The sequence below is a fragment of the Callithrix jacchus genome, chromosome 12 (genome assembly GCF_049354715.1).
Source record: "Callithrix jacchus isolate 240 chromosome 12, calJac240_pri, whole genome shotgun sequence".
Classification (NCBI taxonomy): Eukaryota; Metazoa; Chordata; class Mammalia; order Primates; family Cebidae; genus Callithrix; species Callithrix jacchus.
Window position 1 is genome coordinate 25,529,380 of NC_133513.1, and position 26,139 is coordinate 25,555,518.

At 42.0% G+C, this 26,139-nt stretch overlaps 1 protein-coding gene across 8 annotated transcripts in view; it reads right to left on the reverse strand.

Moving 5' to 3' along the window:
* The window catches only part of ARHGAP17 (Rho GTPase activating protein 17), a 93,635-nt gene that overhangs the window by 25,132 nt on the left and 42,364 nt on the right, over positions 1–26,139 (reverse strand). For all 8 annotated transcript variants that reach the window (XR_013524738.1, XR_013524737.1, XM_002755978.7 and 5 more), the window contains exons 4-14: positions 24,647–24,720; positions 22,820–22,931; positions 22,503–22,579; positions 19,329–19,440; positions 15,313–15,381; positions 15,073–15,154; positions 10,030–10,157; positions 8,386–8,497; positions 7,737–7,818; positions 4,699–4,779; positions 2,388–2,501 (exon numbers count right to left, since the gene is read on the reverse strand). Coding sequence is in view for 6 of the 8 variants with exons in the window: in XM_002755978.7 (XP_002756024.1) it covers positions 2,388–2,501; positions 4,699–4,779; positions 7,737–7,818; positions 8,386–8,497; positions 10,030–10,157; positions 15,073–15,154; positions 15,313–15,381; positions 19,329–19,440; positions 22,503–22,579; positions 22,820–22,931; positions 24,647–24,720 (1,043 nt within the window). In the remaining 2 variants the exon portion in view is untranslated. The remainder of the gene's footprint in view (positions 1–2,387; positions 2,502–4,698; positions 4,780–7,736; positions 7,819–8,385; positions 8,498–10,029; positions 10,158–15,072; positions 15,155–15,312; positions 15,382–19,328; positions 19,441–22,502; positions 22,580–22,819; positions 22,932–24,646; positions 24,721–26,139) is intronic.

Consider the following 26,139-nt stretch of genomic DNA (forward strand, 5'->3'; position numbering starts at 1 on the left):
AATTAGCCAGGTGTGGTGGCATGCACTTGTACTCCCAGCTACCAGAAAGGCTGAGGTGGGAGACTGCCTGAGCTCTGGAGGTTGAGGCTGTAGAAAGCCATTATCATGCCAATGTATACAGAGAGAGACCTTGTCTTAAAAAAAAAAAAAAAAAAAAAAAAAAGAAGAAGAAGAAAATAAGCAAGAATTATCATCACTGCTGTCAAGCTCCTGTTTCAGTTGGGAGTCAGAACACTACAAAAGCAAACCACCTGCAAAAGGCCTGATAACTTTCTGGTCACCTACCAGGCTTCAGGTTCTTCACCTCACTTAATTTTTGCAACAACCTGTTATGAGGCCTATTTTATACATGAAGACACTGGGTTTCCAGGAAGCTTGATCTCAGGTCTGACTGCCTCAAACCTCTCCTCTCCTCTCACATCATTCTGACCTCTCTTCCCACCAGAACATTTTCACCCACTTTCTAACAAGTGAAATTTCTAGTTCCTTTCAAATTCCAGCTTAAATGCAAGGTCTGCCTGCAAATGATCCTTCCCAGCCTTCCTCCCATCTGGAGTCTGATCAGTCTGTGTGCCTTAGAACCCTGCTGGATTAGGGAGGAATTGTCCTCTCGTGTCCTTTCCCATTTTTCTTTTCGAAGAGTATTGGAAAGCAGAGAAGGGTTAATAAGGACACAGGCTCTGTAGCCAAAACCTGGGCACACTGCTTCCCTGCTGTGCAACCTTAGGCAAATTACTTGTTCTAAGAGTCCGTGTCCTCATCTGTAAAAACAAGGACAACAGTACCTTACTAGTTTAAGAAAATAGCTTAGGTATAAATGTCAATGATTCTCTATTTGCTATATATTTCTAATCAATTTCTCCTTTATGTTCTCTATTCAAAAGGTTATTTGTGATTACTAAATGAGATCACAGTCCACCGACAAAGTGGCAATTTCCCAGAAGCTTTCTAGCTGATCCCCCGGCCTCTCCTCTATTCAGTCTACATTTCACAATGCCAACAAAGTTATCTAAGTACAACTTAATCAAGACATTCTTCTGCTTAGGAACCTTAATGAATGACTCCCCACCACCCAGAAAATAAGTCCCAAACACCTCAGTGGGATGTGTTATGCCCTTTAAAGCCAGGCTCTGGCCTTCCCAGTCACAGCCTCATGTTCTCCATCTTCAAGTTTCATAAGGCCACATGACATGCCCCTCAACAATGTAAACCAGGCCCTTTCATGCCCACAGTGTCTTGGCTCATCCAGATCCTGGCTATAGGAAACTACTGACTCATTAAGGTACAGCTCCAGTGCCATTCCCTAACCAGAGCTTTCCTTGACTTCTCAGCCTGAATTACGTTCCTTTACCTCTGTTGCCATCAGACTTGATAAAGGGGGAAGAATATACCATCCCAAAATATGCCCCTTAGGCATAAGGTTATTTTGAGTTAAAGACACTTGAAAACCATCACATGCAAGAAGAGTGCTCTGACCTTCCTTTTTCATCCTGAAAGCAGGAGATAAACTCCTACATGAAGGATGTTCTCTCTTTCCCACCAGGAGGAATGTGGGATTCTTAGCACCAGGCAAGGCTGAGGGAAACCTCCATAAACAAACCTGTTGAACAAATTCTTATGTTCCCAGTCACTTCTCCACAACTGCCTGCCCTAGCCCAAGCCCCTTTGTCTGGTCATGTTTTCACACTTTACTTTTTGTCCAACTTCATATATAAGCATTTGGCTCTAATCGCTTCTTTGGATCCTGATTTTCCTATGGGAACTCCAATGTCAGACATGATACTGATGCTTCAAATTCATCATAATATACATGAAATTCCATTCCCAGTAGCCCCAAGCTACTCTCCAAAGTGATATTTTTGTAAATGTGCCAAGTATGCGTGAATTAAATGACTCCTCTGCTGGGCATTAAAATGTAAAAATCTGTACGCTTTCTTCTGTTAACCTGTCTTACATCCATTTAGTTCTCAGGCCCAGCCAGAGACCCTAAGAGGGTGGAAGTAAAGTGCTGCCCCTTCTACAATATCATATACACACACACAGATATGTGTATTTATCTTACCACTGTACTGTAGCCACTGAGGTACCTGATTGCCCAAGAGTAGGGGCATTTTGAGAACTGGGACAATGTCTAGCACATCTTTGTGTCACCACCAGCTGGGACAGCACCCAGCTCAATGAAACTGAAATGAGAATTACCTTTGGGGAAGAACCAGTTGGCATGCTGAATGATGGGTTCAAGAATAACGGCTCAATGAGAAAACCAATTTCAGAACACCTTAAATTGATCTTAAACTAGAATGTGTAACCTGAGTTACATTTCTGTGCATCCCGTCAGGTGGGAAAGAAGAAACTGAAATGATGTGATACAGAGAAAGATGACTTACCCTTCATTTTTGGCCCATAACAAGTTAGGGCCTAACACAATCGCAATGTTGCTGGGAGTCATTTTATTCACATCGCTGGTCTGAGCAAGCTTTGCGAGGAACTTGATCAAATACCTAGGAGTCAAAAGAGAAGGGGAGGGTTTTGCCTCTGAAACAGCTGCTGGAATATTCTCTTACTGCCCACGTACGCAATCCCAGGTTGCTCAGGTGCTAACTGCAGAGGGATCCTAAACCAGAATATGGCTCAGGTGAAGCATTTTATACATTTCTTGTGTTCTTTGCTTCAGATAACAGAATAATTAGGGCTTAAAGAAAAGAGCTTAAGTATAAATCTCAATGACTGAACTTCTATTTACTGTATATTTCTAATGAATTTCTCCTTTATGTCCTATCTATTCTACTCCTATTATAAGTTATAATGTGTTAATAATGGGCTCAATATTTTTTAATACAAAAACAGACACGGTTACATTGCTTAAAGGAAACTATCAAAATACTTTGTGTTGGAATTACAAAAATATCCAATTTATCATATATATACCTTATGTATAAACCCAATTGTATACAGGCAAAAACTAAGAACAACCCAACTATCTATCAATAGGGGTCTGGCTAAAGAAATCACAGTATATCCATTCAGTGGAGAACTATGCAACCATCATTACAAAATGTACTGAGAAGGAAAAATCTCCAAGATGTATTAAGCAAATACCTTAAGATGTTAAGCAAACAAGGCAGGGGGAGAATGATGTATACGATATACACCACTATTTGTTTTACTGCATCAGTATCATGCTTGACATTAATATATAAGTTGTCTCATCATTTTCCCACTATTAGCAATAAATTTCTTGTGAAAAGGTTGAGTGTATGCTGGGTTTGGGGTCCAAATTGTCCAGTATGTTAAAGGCAAAATTAATCAAAAAGAGGGTGTGCGAAAAAAGTATGTATGCAAGTATGTACACATGAATGTATTTGCTTACATGTATATCAACTCTTGCTGAGAGGATATATAAGAAACTGTAAACACTGGATGCATCTCAGGAGTGGAACTGGGTGGCTGAAGTACGGGAACAGGAGAGAGATTTTTCATTGTATACCTCTTGAATTCTGAACCATGGGAATGTGCTCCCTATTCAATTAATAACAATTACAGTGGCTCACGCCTGTAATCCCAGCACTTTGGGAGGCCGAGGCAGGTGGATCATGAGGTCAAGAGATTGAGACCATCCTGGTCAACATGGTGAAACCCCATCTCTACTAAAAATACAAAAAATTAGTTGGGCATGGTGGCACGTGCCTGTAATCCCAGCTACTCAGGAGGCTGAGGCAGGAGAATTGCCTGAACCCAGGAGGCAGAGGTTGCGGTGAGCCAAGATCGCGCCATTGCACTCCAGCCTGGGTAACAAGAGCAAAACTCCGTCTCAAAAGAAAAAAAAATAGTAACAATTACAGAGTAAAATAAACAAAATAAAGAGCCAAATTCCCAACATACTAAGTACTGAGTTCTCACCATATACATTGAAGAGAGTAAGAGTATTTGTAATTCTGAGCTGAGTGAGTTAAATTAATCGAAGGGAATATTTAAAAGGAAATACGCAGCTTAGCTTAGTGGGAGAGCCCAAGACTGAATTTAAGGACAAGTAACATCCAGACACATCACCTATAAAGAATTTTGATTGGTCACTTAATGTCACTCAAAACCAAAGAAAATTTTCTAGAAAGTTCTCCTAGAAAATTTTTCTTGTTTGTTTTTGAGTGACTTTATTTCCTGGGGCCAGTTCTGCCTTTTCTCTCTACTTTTCAAAGTTACACTTTAAGTCAAAAGGAAAAAGGAAGTTAAATTATGGAAGTTGGTCCCACAGTAAGTTTTCTTAGAAGCACAGTTATTCCACACAGTAACATATAATCTCCTTGAAATTTTATTTAGTAAGATACTTATACTTGATTTAAAATAAAGTAGCATATATAAAAGATATTACAGAACATGCAACTACTGATTAATTTTGCATTTAACATACTGGACAATTTGGACTCCAAACCCAACAGTCACTCAAACTTTTCACAAGAAATTTACTGCTAATAGCTGTAGTGGGAAAATTATAAGACAACTTATCTATTAATGTCAGGCATGATACTGATGCTTCAAATTCATCATAATACACATGAAATCCCATTCCCAATAGCCACAAGTTACTCTCCAAAGTTTTTTTTTTTTTTAATGTGCCAAGTATGCCTGAATTAAATGACTTCTCTGCTGGGCGTTAAATCTATCTTCACTCCAGAGTCATTGTAGCTCAATCATACATACCTAAAGTTAACAAAATTTTGTGGTGGCAACTTCTGACACGTTCTCCACAAGTCTTGAAGTTTTTTGTCTTGATCCTGCACACTGAGAAAAAAAGACTTTTAAGTATAACAATTTATTAAAACACCAATTAGTAATACCTTATTAATATGCTATATTAAAAGTGAAGCCTCCATTTTGACAGCTAGAAAACAGCCCAGACCATGGAAATAAGCAGATTTAGAGTCAAATACCAAATAACTGTTTAACTCTGCATAGTTGGTTAACCTTCAATATCCTGATGTGCAAAACAGGTAAGTGTTGACTCTGCTGAACGATTTTTGAGGCTTCAGTGGGAAAACCACTTCCACCAGTGCTTGGCATAGAGAAGACAGGATGCTACTGAAAATTTTGTCTAGAAAAAGTGTGTACTGACGTATGGCTTCACAGAGCCCAAATTCTCTTATCCTCGGGCAGCACTGCAAGAGCTCTTTTACTCCATAGGTGCAATGTACAAACTTGCAGAGACATAAAAAAAGGGCGGGAGGAGCCCGTAAAGCATGGTCAACTCTGCCTACTAGGGACCAAAAGTGTTAGAGGGGACCTCCGTAATACCCCTTTGAACTCGAAACATCCCCCAGAACGGAACCATTCTGGAGAGTATGGATAGGGATTAAACATAATTATACTTAAGAGGCCAATCAATATGTTACTGAGATGGAAGCCCACCTTGACAATTCTCAACTATAGAATCAATACACCAACAGGCACCTTCTTTTACAAGATTATTTCCTTGTAATAAACAAGGAAATATTTTATTGGGCAGGAGGTTACCCAACAAAAGAAATCAATCCCACAACTCTCCTCCACCTAACACTGATGTTGGATTCTACTGAATTCTGTCCCATAAACATTAATACTGACAGCAGGCTGGGCCCCAGGCAGGGTTCCAAGGATACGCGATGACTAAGAACTTGTCTCTGAACGTCAACACCTCACCATCTACCAGGGACAAAGTCTCTCATTCCACAATTATAGAGAAAAGCTCAACTGCAGCCAGGAGAAGAGGCTCACACCTATAACCCCAGCATGCTGGGAGGTCGAGGCGGGCATATTGCCCAAGGTCAGGAGTTCGAGACTAGTCTGGTCAACATGGTGAAACCCCGTCTATACTAAAAATACAAAAAAATTAGCTGGGCATGGTGGTATGCACCTGTAATCCCAGTTACTCGGGAGGCTGAGGCAGGGGAATTGCTTGAACTAGAGGAGTGGAGGTTGCAGTGAGTCGAGATTGTGCCACAGCACTCCAGCGTGGGCAACAGAGTGGGACTGTGTCTCAATAAAAAAAAGCTCAAATGCAAAACCTGGTTAGAGAGACAAGGGATGGACTCACATCCACTGAAGTGTAACTGATCAGAAACAAATGGCTCTTATTTGATCATGGCCTGCCTGAGGGGAACAGGGACAGTGTCTCACAGAGAGGGAAGGGGGCATAACAGAAGTGAGATTTGTTCCTCTTCCTTTGGTAGTGATGAGTAGGCACTCTGGAGAGGAGGGGAGTCAGTACCATGGGGGAAAAGAGAGGAAGTGGGCTGGCCAGCCAAGCAGAAGCCTTTAGGCTTTTCAAACAAAGCTGTTCTGCTTAAAATCAACTATTTCTAGACAGACTGAAGCTGAGGGTGGAGGAAAAGAAACAAAGAACAGGAACATAGCATTTGGGTCTGTCTGATTTGAATTCTGGCTCTGCCAATTACTTGCTACTATCCTGGCCCTGTTCTCTCCGTAAAATGTGGATCACATCATCTGTCTTTTATAATGTTAATTAAAGATTACAGGAGCTAATGCTACAAAGATGAGTATAGTACTTAGCACAAGAAAACGCTCAGTAAATATTAAAGTCATCAGTTTACAGCTGACAACACAGGGCCCACTTATATGCAAATTTTTTCAATAAACATATAGGAAAATTCCAAGAGATCTGTGACAATCTGAAAAAACTCACAGATTAACTGCCACCCCTGAAACAGCAAGACCAATTCCTCCATATTCTCTACTTCCTCAACCTACTCAACATGAAGACAAGGATGAAGACCTTTAAGATGATCCACTTCCCTTTAATGCATATTAAATAGATTTGTCTCCTCCTTACAATTTTCTTAATAGTATTTTTTCTCTAGCTTACTCTATTGTAAGAATACAGGAATACAGTATATAATACATACAACATACAAAATATGTGTTAATTGACTACAGTATCAGTAAGGCTTCCAGTCAACAGTATGCCATTAGTTGTTTTGGGGGATTTAAAAGTTAAGAGTTGAATTTGTGATTATGTGGGGGATCAGTGCCCTAGTCCCCATGTTGTTTAAAGGCCAACTGCATTATTGCACAGGTAAGTTTGCACACAGCTCAAAAGGCACACTGCCATGGGTCAGTATGACCCCTATTCCTAGTTATAGGGCTTTCTTCAATATAAAGGGTGCTGGTGATTTGCCAATCCATTAATGTGGGTATGACTCTATGTCTTCATTTATATAAATAACACAAATTTAAACCAATGCCTAAGTGGCAAGACTTTCCTACACTAATAATTATTCCATATTTTTACTCCAAACTTAAGAACTGACACATGTATTATTTAACAAATATACATTTTACTGTTCTGTTATGATCCCGAGAATAAAATGATTTACAAATAGGGCAAAATAGCACATTATTCCCTTCAACATTTAGAACTCTGTGTTCTTTTATTTTTTTGAGACGAAGTCTCGCTCAGTCGCCAGGCTGGAGTACAGTGGTGCAATCCTGGCTCACTGCAACCTCCACTCCCTAGGTTCAAGAGATTCTCCTACCTCAACCTCCTGAGAAACTGGGACTACAGGTGTGTGCCACCATGCCCAGCTAATTTTTGTATTTTTAATAGAGACAGGGTTTCGCCATGTTCACCAGGATAGTCTCAATCTCTTGACCTTGTGATCTGCCCACCTCAGCCTCCCAAAATGCTGGGATTATAGGCGTGAGACACCGCACCCAGCACAAAACTCTGTGCTCTTTAAACTTACCTTGCAACTTGTGTCCATTCTTCATACAGATTAAAAGTCATCAAAGGTTCGGGCAACTCCCGTAAATAGGATTTTAAAGCACCTGAAATCATTAACACTCTCTTTGAGTATGAAAAAGGGGTAAGGCTAGGAATCGTGGGACATATTTTGCAAATTGAAATGATCTCAATTACAATCTTCCAAGGTGTATATAACAAATCATAAGTTGGCAAGAGTGGTTAGAGAATAAAATGTTCATAAACAAATTCAATCTCTTGCAGAAAGAAAGTTTTCAGAGATCAATTACAAATAAAATTAGTTTTTAAGTCATCCCCTTAACAGACATAATTTCTCTGGGTAGATATAGATTGGTGGGGGAAGAGTGTGAAAAAAGGGAAGAAAATACAAATATGTCTCCAAATATCTGCATTATAAGCTACTTTCACCTTTACTTAATCATCAAGAAAATAGAAGAACAAAAAAAAGGAGTAGAGAAGACACGTGTGGAAATTACATTATATATACACTAAGGAACTGTAGCAAGAGGCCACTTAGGTTCTGTCACTTAAACCTATAATTAAAACTGGATTTTAACTGACCATCTGTCTGAGACAGGACCCACCCACCACCTTGAGGGTGACTTGATTTACAGACAATCTTTGGCGCTCACCTGCTACAGCATGGGGGTCTGAATAGAACTCATCCAGGTGAGAAGTAGAACAATCCAAAGCAGCTTTCAGCTTCTTTAACTTTGAGGCCCCAGCCCCAATTCGGAAAAGGCCCTAAAGATAATGAAAAGCCATCAGCATCAAGAGCAGGTTGGGAGACTCAGACTAAGCAGCAGTGTGTTCTGATGGGGACCTCCTGACTTCCGCTCACCTCTTGTCTATGAGAGTGGTGTTACTCCCTGCCCCATGGGGCTGTCAGGGGGAATGAAGAGGGCTGAGTACGTACCCAAGCACAGGGACAGGCAACAAGAAAATTAATCTAGGCAGAGTTTCTGGACTTTAGCACTACAGACATTTTTGGCTAGATCATTTTTTGTTGCAGGCTGTCCTGTGCCCTGTAGGATGTTTAGCAACAGCTGTGGTGATACGGTTGGGCTCTGTGTCCCCACCCAAATCTCATGTGGAATTGTGATCTGGAGTGTTGAAAATGGGGCCAGGTGGGAGGTGACCGGATCATGGGGGTGGATTTCCCCTTTGCTGTTCTTGTGATAGTGATCTGATTGTTTGAAAGTGTGTAGCAACTCCCCCTTTGAGCGCGTGCTCTCTCTCCCTCATGCTCTATCACATGAACACTGTGCCTGCTTCCCCTTTGCCTTCTGCCATGACTTTAAGTCTCCTGAGGCCTCCCAGCCATGTTTCCTGTACAGCCTGTGGAACTGTGAATCAGTTAAACCTCTTTTCATGGTAAATTACCCAGTCTCAGGTAGTTCTTTATAGCAGTGTGAAAATGGACAAATACACGTGGCCTCTACTACTAGATAACAGTAATACCGCCACTTCTTAGTTGTGATGATCAAAAATACCTCCAGACCTTGGCAAATGTCCCCCAGGGAGCAAATCTGGCCACAGACAAGAAGCACTAACCTAGGCTGTTAAAAGGGGAGTGACTAGAAGCAAACACAAGGAGGGCTTCTGGGGCATTCCTTGATCTGAGTATGGATTCCATGGGTGGGTTCAGTCATGCAAGTGCATCAAGCTGTACACTTACGACATATATGCTTTTCTGTATGTTCTATTTTAATACAAAGCTTTCAAAAGGAAAAAAAAAGCCTTATATTCTTATTCTGGTTCTGACCTGGTGTAAATTCCCTGCATGCTGACTTCTTCATTTATACAAGAAGAGTAATAAGAACTGCCTTATTTGGTTCACTGGGGGGTTTGCGTAAGAATCTCATAAAATTAAGTATGTAAATGCTTCCCCACGCCCCCCAAAATTGCACAATGCTATGTAAATGTAAACTAAAGCTCATTAGTCCATTAGTGCATGATGAAATCTATTGTCACAAATCACAACCAGAGTTTTATATGAAACAGTCAAACAGGACAAAGAGTCAGGATGTACTGCAAGCAGGAAAGGTAAACATTGTTCCGTAAAACCTTTGTTTCATTCATAAGGTATCATAAGGTACATGGTTGCAATTTATGGGTCATGGTGACAAAGGCTTGAAAGCCACCACTCTACACAAAATGGACAATGGCTGGATAACTAAGAGGGGCGTGAACAGGGGGTTGGTGGGGAGCATGGTGCTCTGGGCAGAACACAGGGCATGGAGACTTGGTGCGCAGGATCACGAAGCTCCCCTCACCTCCTCCTTCATGCCTGTTTCCAGGAGCAGCATGACACAGGCTTCAATGGGCAGCGCAATCTCGCGCCCGCTCCGCTTGAGGTGTTCTTCTAGAGGAGTCCCAAAGGCTGGCTTTTCCGCCCACTTATCTAGAGCAGCAAATGGTTCAGTTAGACACCCAACAAACTCACAACATTACCAAGCTATTTTGTTCCCCAAACTACCCAATGGGCTCTTCTAGCAGACTGGCAGCTGAGCCTCTAGAAAGAGGGGATACATCTGTTCTATTTGCTTTTGTTATCTGTCATCTACTAGAGCAGCACAAACTATGGACCAGGCTGGGCAGTTACTCGTGGAACAGAAGCCCGCGTGCACCTACATGGCACCCAACTCAGGCTGCCCAGCAGAGGCTGCAGTAGCGTGCTGCACCTGCACCACACTTCATTAACACACGCCAGTGGGTTTAGTGGACTGCCTTGGACTAAAACGAAGATTCCCCAGAGCATTCTGTTTCACTGAAAAATTTATTCTAACCACGCAAAGCCTTCTAGCTAGAGGACAAGAAACAGACTCTTTGCTATGAGAAAATGGAAATAATCTCTGAAAATTTCAAACACAAGTTAAGCATCTGTCACACAAGACTGGAGATGGTCAACGTGAACTCCCCACGTTGCAGTTACTCTCCCTCCATCAGATGCGACGTCTCCACAGCATGCAGCGCTTCAGAACGCCACGTCCCCAAACAGCTCCAAAAAATTCTGAGTGGAAAGAAATGCAGAATCTGCAGCCCTAAAGCAGCTGAAGGCTACGCAGACAGCAGGAAAGCCGTATTTTATATTATCTTCAGATCATATGAGGCAGCTTAGCAGAAATACAATGAAGCAGTAAAATAGAAGAATTTAAAGAACAGACATATGAATAAGAAGTATCTGGCTGGGTCTGGCCTGCCTGTGTGAGCTGCAGAGATCTAGTGCTGTCTGAGCAGCTCACAGAAGCAAAGGAGGTAAACCAGATGTGAAAACTGCTCCAGGAGAAACACTTAATTCTTTTCACCAACAGGAAGGATTCATGTCCTTCTCTGCACCTTTAATGGCCACTGGTCCCTGACCTGCCCTGCTGCTAGAAAGTTGGGTTGGAAGAAGGCAATATTTATTCTGGTGTGTCCTCTTACACTCTTTCCCTATGTCACAGCGGGGTTACAGGCCCACATGATTTGCACACGGGGAAGGAAGAAAAATAAAATCCTGCAAATCCATAGAACTGAGAGCTTGGGAAAAGGTAAAAATGGATGGAAAGAGCAAGAGGTAAAGGTTGAAGAAAGGGGTGACGGAAAGGGAGGTGGGGGACAAAAATGAGAAGCAGGCCTCCAGCCACTCTCAGAATTGTGGTGGGCCCTCCTTGTCTCTGGCCCAGCCCCAGCCAGGTGAATTTCCAATAGAAAATGCATCCAGACGTCTGGACCTTCCCAGAGGTCAAATCTTACCTGAAATACTTTGTCCCTTTTATCTAAAGCAATGATTCACAACACAGGCTGAAAATGGCCACATGAACCTTCCACTAGGGAATATACTGGAATCACCCAGGGGAGTTGTGCAAATGACACCTGCCATCGCCTTCACCACAAGCCCAACCCTGCAACATTGAGGGGCAGGCATGCTTCAAACCTCTGCTAGAACCTTCTAGTAAACACTGAACAGTCTTCCCCACCCCCAAGCCTGGCATAATGTTGACAGAGGGTGCAAGTGAGAACAACTGACTAGAAGCAAGTCATAAGGCAAACTCCACCTCAGGCACTGGCTTCTCAATCAACAGACCTACTATGTGGCAGATACTGCAGGAGGCATGTAAAGGTCACAGAGACTCCCCACCCTTAGGGAGAGGGCAACTGAATCATGAAGGAAATATAAGACACACATGTAAACACAGAACAGTCAATAACAAGACAAGACATATTTGCTAAGTAGTGGCAGATCGATGGTACAGACAAGGTCGCAAATGCAATTGTCTAGAGGAGCCGGATAGGTAGCACAGTGGCATGAATCCTGCTGGGATGCACGATCTGCAGACAGGTGATAACCTCCCCTCAGCACCCAACCAATGCTGCCAAGTGGGAAAGCAGAGCCAGTGTTGCCAGACGTTTTGAACTTTCAGGAGAAGCCAGAAATCAGGATTGCTACATCAAAGTGCCTGGTTTTTAAATGATGGCAACTTTTAACAATTTTTAATGAGACATGGCTGTTTGCAACTTCTGGCGTAGACCACAAATGTTGGCGCAATTCAGGAGGCAAAGTGTTTGCCATTGGCTTCAGTTGTCAGAGAAGGCTTCTCAAAGGAAATGAGGTTGGAGAGGGTCTCATGAGATGGACAGAGATTAAACAGGCTGAAAAATGGACAAACACATCTTTGTGAGGGGCAATCAGCTGAGAAAAGACCAGGAATTGTGAGTCTGGGAATTTACATCTTATCTCAAGTTCACACCAAGGCCATGAAAGCACAGAGTATAGTGGGCCAGGGGAAGAGAGGATGGCAGATCCTAGGGCAAAATGGACAGAACCCAGGCATGGGGTGGAAGAAAGGAAGGAGAAAAGGGTTCCAAGGTTAAGACCTGAATCATCTGGAGAAAGGTGGTATTAGGGAGACAAGAAGAGAGAAAGAGACAGTCGGTGTGGGGAGAAAATTGGCTTGCTTTTTGAGTTTAAGGTGAGGGCCGTTCATCAAAGGGAGCCGACCCTTAGGAGGCTGCAAGGATTAAAATGCAGGGAAGAGGCAAAGCTGTCAAAGTAAGGAGACTTCTAGGGAAAAGGGGCCGAGGGAGTGAGGGTAGGAGAGACGAACAGAGGTTCAAGGACTGGACCTCAGAAAAGGCTGACTTCTGGGGTGGGGACAGAAATGGAGCAACACATAATCATTATTGATGATGAAAAAATTTTAGAAAGAAATGGAGCAATGCAGAGCCCTCACAATGAAAGAAGATGATCAAGCAGAACGAGGAAACAAATGTTAACAAGGAAGAGATGGCCGATACCGGGACAAATGCCAGGATCTAACAGGTGGTCGCTGGTCCTTTGGAAAACTGCAGTATGGTTTGGTTTTTTTCCTAAACGGCAGAGTGATTAGGGGTAGACATAAGACTGCAAAAGATTAAGGGGTGGGAAGGTGGTAAGAAAATGCAGGTGGCAGGCAGAAAGGGGTCATCGGAAGTGCCCACCAGAAAAATGAAGGAGATGCAGATTAAAGGGGGCACTGTGTTCAGGTCAGGGAGGCACCAGATTACCACCAACTGACCTGAATATGACACCAGAGTCCATGGGAGTGAGCGGGCTGCAGGGGGAGGTCACACTTTTTTATATAGTAAGGACAAGTGGAGTCCTTCTGAAAACAGAGAGGAAAGCAAGGGAAGAAGAGACAGAACTAAGGTGAGAGGCAGGTACAAGGACAGGCAAGGGTGGGAGGGGCTGAAATGTAACTTGGTGAAGGGTGACGCTAGCAAGAAGGACAAATTACACTTCCTCCATGGGTTGCTCCATTTGAACCTCTTCCTTGCCTTGTCCCTGCTCCCCATGGCTTCCTGACTTATTTCTCTAGTGAAAATAGCCTTGGGTAAAAAACAGAATGAGAGTTCTAGTCTACTCTAGGGAACAGAGCGAGCCCTTGTCTCTTTAAAAAAAAAAAACTGCTCAAAAAATCCAATCTTCTTGCTTTTGTTCTTCTTAATCAACTCTTTCAAATCAGACTCTAAGCCACTCAAAGGCTAAAATGATGATTTGTTTACTATTTTGTCCCATGCGGAGCCCAGCCCACAGCAGGTATCTCCTAAATATACTTTCTTGGTGGTCTGAACTTGCTCAGCAAGAGTCTGTCCCTAGGAAGGTGGAACTTTTCCAGAGACCTCATTCCTATGCACTGCGACTCAACACCATCCTCCATGAACTAGCAATCTCAATTATTTGGGAAGGCAAGGGCAAGGGCTGAGGAAATCAGACACACTGCACCTGAGAATGCTGAAGATCTGACTACATGGTCAGTCAAAATATAGTTTTCTAATTCCATAATCTAAAAACTTTCAGGCACGAAGCCAGAACCAAGGATGTCCTGGAACTTAGGGGAGAAGTGGCATTCTTGAGGGTGCTGGTGTGTATGTACATCCACAAACCATCCCCCGGCACCACACACACACTCGCCCAGTCTCAAAATCAGTCATCCCACTCAGCACCTGGTCTGATCCCCTTTCAGCTCAAGACCAGTGGTTCTGCCAAGGACCCTAAGCTCCAAACGTCAGGTCTACAGGCAGGCAAAACAGATTCAAAGATGGCAGAGCAATTTCTGACTCAACAGCTTATGCTCATCTCTGCTGGTAAATGCTCTAATGGTAAATCAGAGAGACACAGCATCAAAAGCTTTACAGAGAAAAATAAAATAAAAGCTTTAGATGCCCAACTTCAAACTCAACATAAGGGGAAAGTTCAGTCTGCTCGTAACTTGCAGATAAAATCTGCAGTGTGCTTGAATATGATGGGCAAAATATTAGTGCTGATAGGAACAAAAGCTTAGTATAAAGACAAAGGAGGAGTCTGAAGGAAGTGACCGTGGTCTTAGGATTCAGTCACACTTATTATGTGTGATGTGCATGATGTACCATCAAGTACTGGCTTCTCTTTTGGAAAGTCCAAAATATTTTCCCTAGAATGGATGCTCTTGGAGTTATATGGTCAGAATTAAGAATTATGGAACAAACAGCTAATGTGGAAAAGGATCATTCAATGCTAGACTTTTTCAAGCCTACAGAAGATGGGAAAACACAAAGGCACTCCCCAAAGAGGCCAGCTTTCTCTTCAACTGAAGGTTTCAGAAGAACTACAAATGTTCCATTAGTGTGTTAATTTGGGTTTGGAAGAAATTAGAGAATGTAGCAAGGAAGATGAAATTATGCTGGGAAATAGTACCCTCCTAGGCAGAGAAGCTTTATCCCAAGGACGTGCATGCAGAGGAGTCAGGGTGAAGTAGAACCCAGGCAGAGGTGGCAGAGGCAAGAAGGAAGCATCAGCCGCACGCAGGTTACATTACCTTGATGGGCTCGCATTTCGGGGAGGGTCTTTTCTAAGACTGCTAATGCTTTTCTATGGTAATCTGCTTGGGCTTCTAATAACTGAGAACAGACCCACATTCAAAAACAAAAGTAACGTTAGCATCGGATGGAGACACACACAATGGCTGAGCAAAACTAAAAATGAAATCTTTTGCAAAAACGCTAAAATGACTCCATTTTAACAATGCTTTAACATTTGGTCGAGGGAAGGTGCTTACCGTAACAAAGAATTTGCCGTACTCCCCTTCTTTGGCCATGAAGTTGTACATGTCGGCTGCAAGTTGATCCTGGGTAAATGGAAGAGAAGACATTATTGAAGAAAAAAGAGGTGAAACAAAATGGCATCTGAGAACACTGAGAACAATCGCTTTGAGATCTAAGATGAAAAAGTGATGGAAAGCACCACAGATTAAATGTCCATCAACTGCATGGTACAACCATACAGAAAGAATAAGGAAGGTTCTTACATGGACTGACAGAGAAAGATCTTCAAGATATATTTTCTTTTTCTTTTTTTTTGAGACGGAGTTTCGCTCTCAGTACCCAGGCTGGAGTGCAATGGCACAATCTCGGCTCACCACAACCTCCGCCTCCTGGGTTCAGGCAATTTCCTGCCTCAGCCTCCTGAGTAGCTGGGATTACAGGCACGCGCCACCATGCCCAGCTAGTTTTTTGTATTTTTAGTAGAGACGGGGTTTCATCATGTTGACCAGGATGGTCTCGATCTCTTTACCTCGTGATCCACCTGCCTCGGCCTCCCAAAGTGCTGGGATTACAGGCTTGAGCCACCGCACCCGGCCTTCAAGATATATTTTCAACACACCTGGTTAAGAAGCAAAGTACAGAACACTGTGTATTATGCTTATGGTGTTATTAACATTTGGGTTTAAAAAAGGGGTGGAAGAGTATGTCAAATTTTTCTTTTATTTTTAATTATTTTTTTTAGACAGAGTCTCGCTCTGTCACCCAGGCTGAAGTGCAGTGGTACAATCTTGGTTTACTGAAACCTCCACCTGAGAAATTCTCCTGGCTCAGCCACCCTAGTAGCTGGGATTAGAGGCATGCACCACCACACTTCGTGTATTTTTGGCAGAGATGAGGTTTCACCATGCTGGCCAGACTGGTCTCAAACTCCTGGCCTCAAGTGATCCGCCCATCCCAACCTCCCACAGTGCTAGGATTACAGGTGTGAGCCACCATGCTCAGCAATGCCATATTTTTATTGTCACATATGTATAAAAATATGTCTTGATTATAAAACAAGAAAATAGTAGCAGTTATAACCTATTGGGAGCAATGGAAATTAAGCAGGAGGATAATGGCAAGGGAAAGACTTCATAGTATATAGTTTTATACTTTTTCATATCTGACCTAATGTAAATGAATTACATATATAAAAATCAAATAACACTGTAAACAGTGACAGGCTGAGTGTGGTGGCTCGCACCTACAATCCCAGCACTTGGGGAGGCTGAGATTGGAGGATTTCTTGTAGCCAGGAATTTGAGACTAGCCTGGACAACAGAATGAGACCTAGTCTCTAAGTAAAAAAAAAAATTTGAGATGGAGTCTTACTCTGCAGCCCAGGCTGGAGTGCAGTGGGACAGTCTCAGCTCACTGCAACCTCCGCCTCTAGGGTTCAAGATATTCTCCTGCCTCAGCCTCCTGAGTAGCTGGGACTACAGGGACATTCCACCATGATCAGCTAATATTTTCCTATTTTTCAATAGAGATGGGGTTTCCCCATGTTGGTCAGCCTGGTTTTAAACTCCTGACCTCAAGTGATCCTCCCACCCCAGCTTCACAAAGTGTTAGAATTACAGAAGTGAGCCACTGCATCTGGTCAAAAAAAATTTTTTTAAGTGGCAGATTAGGCAATTAGGTATATATTTCCAATCTTTGAATATAAATACACATAGGAATTACATATATATATATATATATATATATGAAAAAATAGATATGGGAAAATATGTATGTAGAGAGTGAGTTTGTTTTTGTTTTTTTATGTACTAACTTCTGTTTTGGCATCAAGGTATGCAAATTAAGGTGAAGGGCCTCCCATTTATGATAAAAACTTGGAAATGCTAGTTAGGAGAAATGAACATCTTTTAAGAATAACTGGGAAAGCAATAAAGTAAATTCCTTGACTCCCTCCACCCCTGCCATATACACACACACAAAGAGAGAAAGAAGAAAAAGAAGCACAAAGAAAGAAAAAGTCAGAATTCTAAGCATGAATGGAAGCTGAGGATGACCTGGGGTAGCTTTGTGCCAGTCTTGGTTACCAAGGTATTTGAAGCCTTGAGGCCTGGTAAGGTCAGAAACAAGTACACATGTATCACGCATAAAGATAAGATTCCTGAAAACCTGTACTCTCAATGAAAGAACAGATTAGAAGAAATGCACTTAGCATCACATGGAAATCAGAGGGAAGTATGTCTGTTTTGGAATGGGTTTTAGGTCTGAGAAAAAACGGCCAAGAGATTTCACAAACACAAACCCGCTTTCATGAGGGTTTGAAGTTTAAATTTACTGACATGTGGTCCCAGAAACCCCAAACTGATTTAAGTTTAATTAAAAATGGACCTGGACTGGTAATACTCTGGGAAGCCTCATTCCCAATTCCTGATAGTCCCACAGATAAAGCTCCTCTTATAATGAGTTCAAAATAAATAATTACAAAACACATGAGGAAATAATCCATCATAAGCAAACTCCTACCACTCTCATAGAGAACTTCAGAAAACAGAGTTAACAGAGACTAATAAGTATATTTAAAATGATCTAAAAGAAACAAACACTAGAAAAGAATAATGTAGTATCAAAAGGGCAGATTTGGAGAATCAGAACTTCAGAAATGAAAAATATAGTCAATGAAATTAAAAACTCAATGTTATTTGAGTAGCAGATCAGACATAGCTGAAGAGAGAATCAATGAAAGAGAATACAGATCTGAGAAAACTACCCATAAGGTAGCATAAAGAGAAGGAGCCAGAGAATATTTTCACAAGTTTTTACCATTTGAAAAACTGACAAGCATGGAAGTTAAGAGAAGAGATATCAGCCCATGATGACTTCCCAAACCCCTACCCAAATTTGTGTGCAATAAGTAGCTAATAGCCAAGATCTAGGTTAAACCAGATATTAAGACTGTTGGGTAAATGACACTGACAAAGCTACAACTCTTCAGACCACAAATAAACCAATGTGACATTATTTTACTAGGAGCATTTATCTGAGCATCATCTTTTAAACACAAAAACTTTTTAAAACGACGGCATAACTTTTTGAGTTTAGTTTCAATTTCTACCCACTATATTATATTTTTATTATATTTCTATCCACTGTATTATTTCAAACAAGTCATTTAATTTCAGTTAATTGATCAAGGTTCGCTATTTGAAAAGCAAAGTATGTCATGACCTAAATAAACTAAAATATAACAGTCTTAATATTAGCATGAAATTAAAAAAAAATTTTTTTTAAACAATAAAAAATAAAAGCAGGAAAAGTCTAAGTAAATCCAGACTTAGACCCTGGATTTTCTAGAGACTCACCGAAGACCTATTCCTTTACCAGTTCAAATAATTTCCTACCTCAAATAACATTCAGAATGAACATCTATCTACAAAGATAGGTGCAGAGAGAATGAGATCACTTAACCATCTAATCTGTAATTTATGAGATGAAAAGTTGTATTTCTCCCAAATTGAAAACCAATTGTTCAAGCAACATTTAAAAAGTAAACTTCTCTTCTCCAGGGATATATGATGAGCCATTTACTATATATTAAATCTTACAATATAACAGCATTAATTCTAGAAAACCTATACTATTTCACTGATCTATTTTAATGCTTCTTATGCAGTTTTACTTTTTTCTTACCTTTTTTTTGTTTTTCGCATGCAGTTTTAATTGCTGTAACTTTATCATATGTTTTGCCATGGTTTTTTTCCTTTTTTCTGCCTTCATCTTTAAGTAAGCTTAGGCATCTTGTCAAGTTTTAAAAAATATCCTAGTTGAATTTATTTAAAATATTTTGTTCTGATCACAAAATAATATAGTCTTATAGAATAAGAAAGAAGCAAATAAAACCTACCTTTAAAATCATTCAAAATATTCTGATACAAATTATTGAAAACATTAAATAAGTTACATTTGACCCTTCATCTCTCATTTGCAAGAAGTGATAAACAGATGCAAGTATACATTTATTAGGGAATTCTCATACCTTGCACTGTTCTACTTTATTTCCAGCTTCATCCATCTCTTCCTTTAGAGTATCTATTTTTGATGGAAGCCCCTGAAAGTTGGTTCCTGAGGATTTATGAGCTTGGTTCCACCTGCAAAACAAAGGGGTCACCAGCATCTGAGAACCAGCTGTGTATACTCAACAGCTGGAGGTAGGATCTAATGGAGACAGATCCTTCCCCAAAACTGATTCGACCTGGAAGGGGTATCACTGCCCAAGATGCCAACTTCTCTTGAGCTTATCCTCTAAGAACAGAAGCAAGCAAAAGGAGACTTTAGCTTCCCATCATGGCAGCACTCATGAGTGGTCTGCCCTGAACATAACCAACCACATCTTGTCGCACACAAACTCCATTGCTAGAAAGAAATCTGTGGAATCCCTTTCCTATGGAAGCAATCATGGAATCCTTGCCACTGAAGGAGAGCAAGGTGCTCTCCGTGGTCTCTTGCTATGACCTGAAATGTTCCCTGTGCCACTGGGAGTCAGCTCCTGCTCTTGAAAATTCCTTGCGGCTCTTCCTACTACCATACTATTATCTCTGACCTGTGATTACTTTCAGCAAGTAAATGCCAGAATTTCCAGAGTCAGTGAAACAGAACATATTAGGCCAGGTACAGTGGCTCATGCCTGTAATCCCAACACTTTGGGAGGCTGAGGTAGGAGGATTACTTGAGCCAGCAGTTTGAGACCAGCCTGGGCAACACAGCAAGACTCCATATCTACAAACAACGACGATAATAATGTAATTATCAATTAGTAGCTATGAAAGCACTAAAAATAAAAAAAGAAACTAGTAATAATAGGGGATAAGTGGGAAATAATCATAGAAAACAATTTCTTTTGATTTTCAAATGTGCTTTGAATTTAATACTTCTGTTTGAAAATGGGTAAGTCTGTGTTGTGGAAAGCTCTATCACTTTAAATGCAAACACAGATGTTATAAAATGCAGCATGAAAACCCATGTTAGCTACTTATTAAACTTTCTAGACTGCTGCATTGCCCCAAAATGCTATGTTCTGCCCACTTTGTGTCCCTGACATGACATATTCCTCCACCGAAACACTTCGGCCAGTCCGTCAGTGCAAAACTGGAGATGCTACGCTGTGAATGGAGCATGGACTTCAGAGTCTGACATGTCCAAGTCTGGAGCTCAGCTTTATCTTAACTAGTTACGTGACCTACTTAGTGACTTAGCCTCTCTGCATTGCAGTTGCCTCATCTACAAAACTATCACAAACACTGTCTGCCAAGCAGAATTGTCATGAGAAGGAAAGGCAAGAAAAACACACATGTGCATGTGCACAGGCATATGATGTCTGGCATATAATAAATTCCTACTTATTACCATTTTTTTCTCCAGGGAAAAGCTACAGGAATAAGAAAAAGTAGAAATATTCAATTGTTTCAGCTTCTCCAACACCTACTGTGATTGGTGAGAGAGTCAAATGGGCTGACATACAATGAAAGTAGCTCAATCTCTGGCATGTGGCAAGTGTCAGGTAAGCTACTTGATAATTGTACTAGTAGAGTTCACATACACCATGTGTAAATTCCTAGACATACCTTTTCTCATCTCAACGTTTCTTAAATCAGGACTAATCTTAACAACTGATTTGTACATTTAATAAACTAGCATTTCTTTATTTTCTCCAAATAACCTGATATGAAATCAGTGATGCACATAATACTCAACTGCTTCTTAGAAACAAGGAAATGCAGTCATTTTATTACAGCCATAAATTTATAATAAAAACATCTGACATAGAAGAACTCAATAAATGATACCTCTATTACCACACATTTGTCAAACAGAAATAATCATATCAGCCTCATCCGGCTGTAGTCCCACAGTCCAAACTACTTGGGAGGCTGAGGCAGGAGAATCACTTGAACCCAGGAGGCAGAGGTTGCAGTGAGCCATTGTGCCACAGCACTCCAGCGTGGTGACAGAGCGAGACTCCATCTCATAAAAAGAAAGAAAAGAGCCAACAAACAAAGCTGAGGTCAGTCAAGTCACCTGTTTCTGTAAATAAAGTTTTACTGGAACACAGCCATGCTCATTCATTTATGCACTGCCCATAGCTACCTTTATGCTACAACAGTAGAGTTAAGCAGTTACAACAGGGAACAACTGGGTTACAGCACCAGAAAGATTTACTATCTGGCCGTTTACAGAAGAGGTTCGTCAACCCTTGTGATAAAGTAGGAAACAGGACTTAGGGTGGTGGTGCCTGTTTCCCTATTCCCAACTCTCACATGCCTGAGAAAAAAGCCATGTTAAGTTACTGACAGAAACTCCACCGAAGGCCAGGCACCATGGCTCACACCTATAATCCCAGCACTTTGGGAGGCCACGGTGGGAAGACTGCTTAAAGCCAGGAGTTCAAGACCAGCCTGGGCAACACAGCTAGATACCAACTCCACAAAAATTTTTTAAAAGCAGCCAGGCACTGTGGCATGTGCCCGTAGTCCCAGCTACTTGGGATGCTGAGGCAGGAGGATCTACTGAGCCTGGGAGTTTGAAGCTGCAGTAAGCTATGATCGCACCAGCCTGGTGCAACAGAGCAAGACCTTGTCACAAAAGAAAAAAAAAAAGCCAAAATCTTCATCAAGGACAGAGCAGAGGCAGCAGTCCAGCCCTGAATCATGACAGACTCCTTCGCTGGCATCAGTCCCCACAGCAGCAGCGCTGACTTGGTTACATGGGTTTATAGGAGTTCCTCCCATGTGAGTGCCTCCTTTCTTGGTGCTGAAGGTATTACAAGTACACAGGGTTTGTGACATGGCGGGACCCTCATGAGCAGTTAGCGCCACAGATATGCTTACTCCTACACTCTAAGAGTTGTGCTCTTAGAGCTGCCACGGTCCTCTCTGTCATTAAATATACTCACTTCATTTTCCTTAGATTATTTCCTTTCACTGCTGGCTCACTAAGAACAGGATGTTCTAACAAAATCCCCACTGCCAAGCTGAGAGAACAAGGCCTATAGGAGGTGCTGGGAGGCTGGCACCCAGTCAAGAGCAAGGCACAAACTGGTGACCACTTCCATTGTGTCCACTGTCAGTGGTCTTCCTCTCCCCTGTGGTGGGAATGGTGATGGTTGCTGAGGATGAGACACAATCCTGCATTGCTGGCTGAAGCCTTGCGTTACCTGGCTCTGACTGAATCCCAGTCTAACACCAATTTTGCAAGCTGTTTCCTCTGTTTCTGGATGTTGGGAATCTCCACCTAAAAAGAAGAACATACCAAATGAGATGCACTTCAGGGCTTTTAGGTTAACCATTTTAAAATACAGTATTTACAAATGTTTTTTCTCTTAGACAAAGGATTTTGTAACTTCAATTAACTCCCCCCTTATTTCCAAAAAGAAGCGCAGGTTAAACCCAGCAACTACTGTTAAAATTTTAACACTCACTGTCCAGCCCACACCACTCTCGGCTCTTCCATGCTGCACAGTGAAGCACCCACCTCGGCTATACCATACAGAGGGTCCACGATCTCCTTCTCAACAAAGACTTCATGCTGGGAGAGCTCGAGAGCCAGCTGATTCTCAGCATCTCCACATGTCTCCAGCATCTTCCTTTAAAAACAAGACACCCCAACAATGAGTATGTGGTCATTAAATCAGGTACGGGAGTATCATGTGGATGCAGTGCTGCCTGCTATATGACAGGAATGCATTAGGGTGATACCTAACAGAGCCTTTAAAATATTATAAATTTAGGGTGTTGCCTAAAACATGAGTCCACAGATTTGCACTTTAAAATAAAAATGACTATCTCAGGCATGTACTTTGTGTGTGAGGGTGGCAGAAGGATGTGTGAACAGTGAGATCACAAATTACTCAAGAATTAGGTTCTCAAGTCAGGTGAAAATCAAGTGCTCACAAAATACCCTAAACATCTTTTAAATTAGACATCAAGTTTATTACATTACCTTATGTCTGTGAGTCAGCCTCAGCAAGGCTTCCTTCTGACTGTGCAGATGAGCTAGCCAGCTAACACTTAAGGGCCCTGCTACATGAACATCATGTTTCCTTTTACTTTTCTTGCAAACATGCAGCTGATATCATACTAAGTACACGTGGACAGTTACAAAGTCACTACGCAGTCTCTCTCCCGTCCAGCCTTCCTCCTTTCTTTCCCACCCTCCCTTGCTAGCTCTCTATGGGGTTCTTTTGACACCAGAAATGCATGTGGTACTGTGTGAGCTAGCCATGGTGTCATAGTTGGGAATATGCTCTCTGGTGCCAAGCTGCCCAAGTCTAAACACAGGCTTTGCTCTTCTCCCACTGTGTAGTCTCAGGTAATTTCCCTGCCCTCTCTGTCAGTATCCTCATCTGTAAAATGGGAGTGATGCTGTGTGCTAACAGGGTTCTAAGTGCTGGTATTACCTACCTCCTAGGTTGTTTTGAGGATTAAATGAGCTATTACTTATAACCATGTTAGCACACAGCATCACTCCAGTGTGATGACGATGGTAACAGAATGAGGAAGCACAAACAGGAAGAACTTCCAGGCTGGAGGGAAAGAGGATGCTGGCAGGTGGGCACAGGCCACCCTCCTCCCAGGGCCCCCAAACATGGAAGCAGATAGGAGAAAGGAACAGTGAAGAGTAGAAGAAAATTATTCTCCAAAGGACAGAGAGAGAATTGCAGATGCTGAGAAATGCACTGAAAAGTCTAAAGGGCTCATCCCACTGGGAAGCAGGAACCATGTCACAGCTGGAGAGAGCAAACAGGATTAGAGGACACCAGCCTCGCTGCAGGAACAGACAGAAGGAAGGGTAAACCTCCCCTCCCAGAATAAAAACTGCTTTATTATTTATATTTTTAAATTATTTAAATAATACCTGCCAATTATTAAAAAAAATAATAATTCAGAAAACACACTCTTTTTAGATAACTATCATGGATAGTTCGGCAGCCACCTGTAAAGGATGTGTGACTCTAAGAACTGAAAGGATCTGGTCAGAATTTCTAAATCTGAGTCAACACCTGGAACAGAGAAGGGACCACATTCTTTCCATCCAAGATTAGGGGAATAGGCATTGACCCTACCAGTTGCTTTTTTGTTAATGACCCTATCTGCCACCCAACTCCAGCCTGACACCTACTAAAAGAAAGATTCTCCAGCAACCTTGACCCCACTTTCTCCCAAGGAGTCTGAGCTAGTCTCCTAGTGGATGAGCCATGTCATCAGTGCCCACAGTGCCTCTGGTCCTACATACACCACCTGGCCCAGCCACTTCCACCAACCTAAATGGCACCTGGCCCTCTGAAAGCAGCCCTCTTACCCCAGGAGAGAGTCTTCCAGCTGAGTCGATGCTTCTTGCATATTCTGAGCAAGGGCTGTCAGAGGCAGTTTTTTCTGGAAGACATAAGACAGTGTGTTCTTTTTTTCTCATTATTATTTGATACCCATTCTCAATGATCTTCTTCAGATCATCATTCACTGATTTCTCCCTCCAGGCAAATTATACAGGTAGGAGTCAGCCTGTGTGGGTTCAGGTTCTGGTCTCACAGGTATTAGTTGTATGACAACCTCGCTGTTTCAGTTTGGAGCTATCTGTTGACTAAAATATATCAAGTACCTAGCACATTGTAAGTATTCAGTAAACATTAGCTGCTATTATCATTGCTGCCACTGCTGTTCCTAGTATTTATTTATTTATTTTTTGAGACAGGGTCTCGGTCTGTCACCTAGGCTGCAATGCAGTGGTGCAATCTTTACTCACTTCAGCCTCCGTCTTCCAGGTTCAAGTAATTCTCCTGTGTTAGCCACCAAAGTAGGTGACATTATAGGCCTGTGTCACCATGTCTGGCTAATTTTTGTATTTTTAGTAGAGATGGGGTTTGGCCAGTTGGCCAGGCTGATCTCGAACTCCTGAGCTCAAGCAATCTGCATGCCTCAGCCTCCCAAAGTGTTGGGGTTACAGGCGTGAGCCACCATGCCCAGCCTGTTCCTATTATTATTAGTGAATCAAAGCACACTATGTTCAGGGCACTGGGGGCATGAGAGAGATACAGACCTTGCTCTCTAAATGGTTATCCCAATAGGTAAATACAATAAAGTGCTCAATTTCAAAAGCTTTTACTAGAACACTCATTCTTAAACTCGATTTTTTTTTTTTTTTTTTGAGGCAGAGTCTTGTTCTTGTTGCCCAGGATAGAGTGCAGTGGGCCAATATCGGCTCAATGCAACCTCTGCCTCCCAGGTTCAAGTGATTCTCATGCCTCAGCCTCCCAAGGCTTTGGGATTACATGCACGCGCCACTACACCCAGCTAATTTTTGTACTTTTAGTAGAAACGGGGTTTCACCGTGTTGCCCAGGCTGGTCTCAAACTCCTGACCTCAAGTGATCTGCCCTCCTCAGCCTCCCAAAGCGCTGGGATTGCAGGCTTGAGCCACCGCACCTAGCCTAAACTGGCTCTTAATTTGGCTATAATTCTAAAATGTAGCTTTATTTAAATACCTAAAAACTTCAAGCTAAATATCCAAACAGTTTTTGTAATGTTTTTGAATACAAAGCCACTCATTTTCCTAACAGAGATTTGTTTTTCAACTGGCAATGACCACAGAATCACCTGACCAAATGTTCTAATCGTACAGTCAAGGAACCCAAAGCCGAGGGAGGTTAAGTGGACTGGCCAGGCACCTTAGGGAGGGGCAGGAGAGCCAGACCTGAGTGCTGATGGCCCAGGCCCCTGTTCAGTTTCTTATGGCTTATCTCAGAATAAGTGCAGAAGAGGGCTGGCCAAGTATAAGTGAGCTGGTTATAATGTCATC